Genomic DNA, 3,535 nt, shown 5'->3' with positions numbered 1-3,535 from the left:
TTTAAAATATGTTATATATAATTTTTTTTGAATATTGAAACATTGTATTTATAATATGATGTAAACACCTTGTGACCACATGACAGGGCTTTAAGTATAAATCATATCCAAGATTACAAATTTTCTTTATTTGTTGAGACAGTGCTGGGTATATATATTTATAAATACTCTATATTAGACTCAACATTAGGGGGTCCAAAATGCTCATCAAGACACATGTATATCTCCCATGTGACTAGGTCCTATTAAGATAGCACTCTATGCTCTAAACATTGCCCTGTTCAATGGCTGTAAATAACTTTCACATTGTTATTATAGCCTAATACTGTAACTTGAAGGTAAGGAGAAAATATTCTCCTAAACCAACACTAGAGGGTGCCACGGGGACACAATTCTCATATCATCAGTCACTGACATGGTCACTGATGCAGATACCATTATTGAAATTCCAATGCCTTTTTTTAACATATGTCTATTGTGAAGAAAACACTCAATGCATTGCATTAATTGCAAGTTTGTTTAATTCTTAAAAATGAAAGATACATATAATGCATATATAATATGCAGATAGAGAAGTAATTTCAAAGTCCACTTTGGAAGCAAAACACTTTCAATTACAATTAAGAATTTCAAAATGAAATACACAACAAGCTTTTCTGTTTCCCTTTACCATAAAGCATAGAGACAGAATTGTATAAAAATAGCAGACAGTAGAAATATTCTACATACTTTTTAAAGGCTACATCTGATTACTGTATATAGTACAATAATATATTATATACGGTATATTACTGTACTGTATTATAAACTCCATCTCCAATATAAAATAAACATTGCTGGCTGAAAGAGGAGCAAGATGCAGCTCCCCAACTGCAGTGGAAATACACGTTCAGGCACTTCTTGATATACTGGAACTTGTAGTCCCACCACACTGAGGAAATCAAGGATCCCATATCTTAATCAAGCAAAAAGCTTTTACGTAGTCTCCTGAGAAATATCTCATACTCAAATTAATGTACAAAATACCACTTCCCTCTTTGCTAAAGGCTACATACTTTATCTGTAGTTGAACTACATACATAGTTATAGTTGTAGCATAGTTCAATCACAGTTGGTAATCTTATATTCAATTATTTTCACTAAAATAACACCTAAAAGATTTAAGACTAGACTGAAGGGAAGTGTCTGTGTTGAATGTAGGAAGCAGCTGTCTAATTTCGAGAACAGTTAAAAAAACTAAAATCTGATTGGCTGCTATGGGCAACACCTCTTCTTCCTTCCCCCTAGTTTTAGAAGTAAGATCCAATAAATGGGAACAGAAACTTCATATTAATGTTATGCCCTTTGCCACACTGGTGTGGCTTAATCTACTCCATGCAATGCAATACCAATGTTGCAATTTACAATACATTTCAACAGAGTGCTGATATCTGGCTGTCTTGACAGCCACACCCCATTATAAGTACAAGATATATTATTGACCTCCAAATGCTAGAGGTCCAGGAAAATGTTCCCTACATTGTAGAGGACAGTAACTGAACAAGTCTCTAATGTCCTCTGGGTCGTTGAGTCCATAGCAGGCCTACCAGGGCCTCCAGAGAGGGCTGCTGTTACTGAGCTCTGCTTGCTTGGCCTGGTTGTATCTGGATGGAGGCATGGAGGAAACACTGACAGCTTCGTTTGGCTTGAAGTGGTTCATCAGTCTGATCTCAGTCGTTCTTTGCTTTGGCTGGAGTGACAAGAAGCTGAGAACTTCGTTGAAACAACTGGAGTAGCCATCTTTGAATTTCATATCCAAATTATGATTGTGATGTACCATATCTAGGGAGGGAGGAAAAAAGAAAATAATTTAGGCATTTGTACTGAAGAGAATAACTTTTTTTACTGAAGTCCTTCATAAAACAGAGCTTAATAAAATTATTTTTGCACATAAAAGATGACTTCATTTTAGTATTTTTTCTATATGGTGTGCTACATGTGTTCAATACAAAGTCTAATAAACGAGTTTCATGTTAACCCTTAACGTTAATGCTGGTGCTTTGCTAAAACTTTTACTATTTGCTCATAGCAACCAATGAAATTCTTGCTTTTTTTTTAAAAAAAACAGCAAAGGAAATCACAGCTGGATTCTGATTGGTTCCTTCAGATATATGTAGCTGATATGAAGTTTAGTTGATCTGAAGCTAGACATTACATGTTTATTGCAGCTGGTATTGAACTACAAACTCCAGTTTGGTTTGACAGCTCATGTAAGTAAAACAAGTGTATTTCTGCCTAAGGCTTGCCATACATTATACAATTTTCTTGTACAATTTTCCTTTAGATTTACCAAAACCATATAATATGAGGTCAAACCTAAACACTTTCAATTTGTATGCAATCTGGCAGGCCATTGCACTACATAGTTGAAGGTAAATCTAAAGTAAATTGAATAAGAACATTGGCCAGCTTAAAGCAATCAAAATATTTTCTACAAATATTAAATTACAAATCACTAAAGTCCGACAGGAAACTATACTAATCTACACTCATATTAGCCTCCAATCAATCAAAAATACTCACTGTTGATTGTGGGCAGAGCGTGTTGTTTCAGATAGGCGACAGCCATCTCTAAGATGTCAGCTTTTTCCAGTTTCACGTTGGGCTGTTGCTTATGAAATTCCTTTTCCAACAGAACCTTCAGCTGTTCGATGCTGCTGTTGATTCTGTCTCTTCGCATCTTCTCCACAGCTGGCTTTCGCAACTGGTGAAAAAAAAAAAAAGTAGATGTAAATATAACACGTGAAAAATAAAGTCATAAATGTGTAAGTATATCAAATTAAATTATATAATAATAATAATGTTTTAATAATAATAAAAATGTTTTTATGTTCACAAATAAAATCAGAATCCCTACCTTATTTTTTTCCTTGACGATCATCTTATGTTGCTCTAGCAGAACAGGGCTAGGTGCCATCTTTTAAAAGTGGTCAGGAGCTTGTGTAAATCCTTAAAAGCAGTGTGCTGGCTGTAATTGCCCCTGACTCTATTTATAGTCCTCAGACCTGTTAACGATATGTGGGTCTGAGGTTTGTTATAGTTTCCCACACTCAGGAGCCAATCAGATGAGGCCGGAGGACAATAGGAGAGGCATTCATTATGTCATGCTGCATTGATAATGAATGACTTGAGCATAATAAGCTGCTCTCAGAGGAGCAGGTGGGGAGTGTGTGAGAGGGGATACAGTGTACTGGGAATGATGTGACCTGTGCTGGGAAAAAGCTTCCTTTACGAGTGGTGGGCTACTGACTAATGCCCTGGATCAATAGCATTCTGGCAACACACACTTAGCGATTCATGAATGTGCCTGCATTTTAGTTTTGGCGGGAAGTAGCTAATCACTACAGACAGCTATGAGTAGGCTAATGCTCTAATCTCTGGTGACACACGTGCAGGCACACTCAATGAGAGTCACCATGTGGGCCATCAGGGAGGCCTAATAAATAGAGATTAGATGAGAAAAAGAGATACTGTCTGTGAACTGCCAGCGTGTTTC

The 3,535-nt window shown here is 36.3% G+C and overlaps 1 protein-coding gene across 1 annotated transcript; it reads right to left on the bottom strand.

Annotated features, from left to right (window-relative positions):
- Nucleotides 1-503: 503 nt before the first annotated feature.
- Nucleotides 504-3,038, bottom strand: LOC143934243 (transcription factor HES-5-like). Its single transcript, XM_077457681.1, has 3 exons — nt 2,897-3,038; nt 2,563-2,743; nt 504-1,821 (listed from the first exon to the last, which is right to left on the bottom strand). The coding sequence occupies exons 1-3, from the start codon at nt 2,954-2,956 to the stop codon at nt 1,583-1,585; spliced, it is 480 nt and encodes a 159-aa protein (XP_077313807.1). The 5' UTR covers nt 2,957-3,038; the 3' UTR covers nt 504-1,582.
- Nucleotides 3,039-3,535: the final 497 nt, after the last annotated feature.

This window comes from Lithobates pipiens, unplaced genomic scaffold, assembly GCF_037356315.1.
Source record: "Lithobates pipiens isolate NorthernLeopardFrog02 unplaced genomic scaffold, aLitPip1_a1.2 Scaffold_27, whole genome shotgun sequence".
Classification (NCBI taxonomy): Eukaryota; Metazoa; Chordata; class Amphibia; order Anura; family Ranidae; genus Lithobates; species Lithobates pipiens.
Note: the sequence above shows the minus strand (reverse complement) of the source record. Positions and strands in the feature narration are given on the sequence as shown.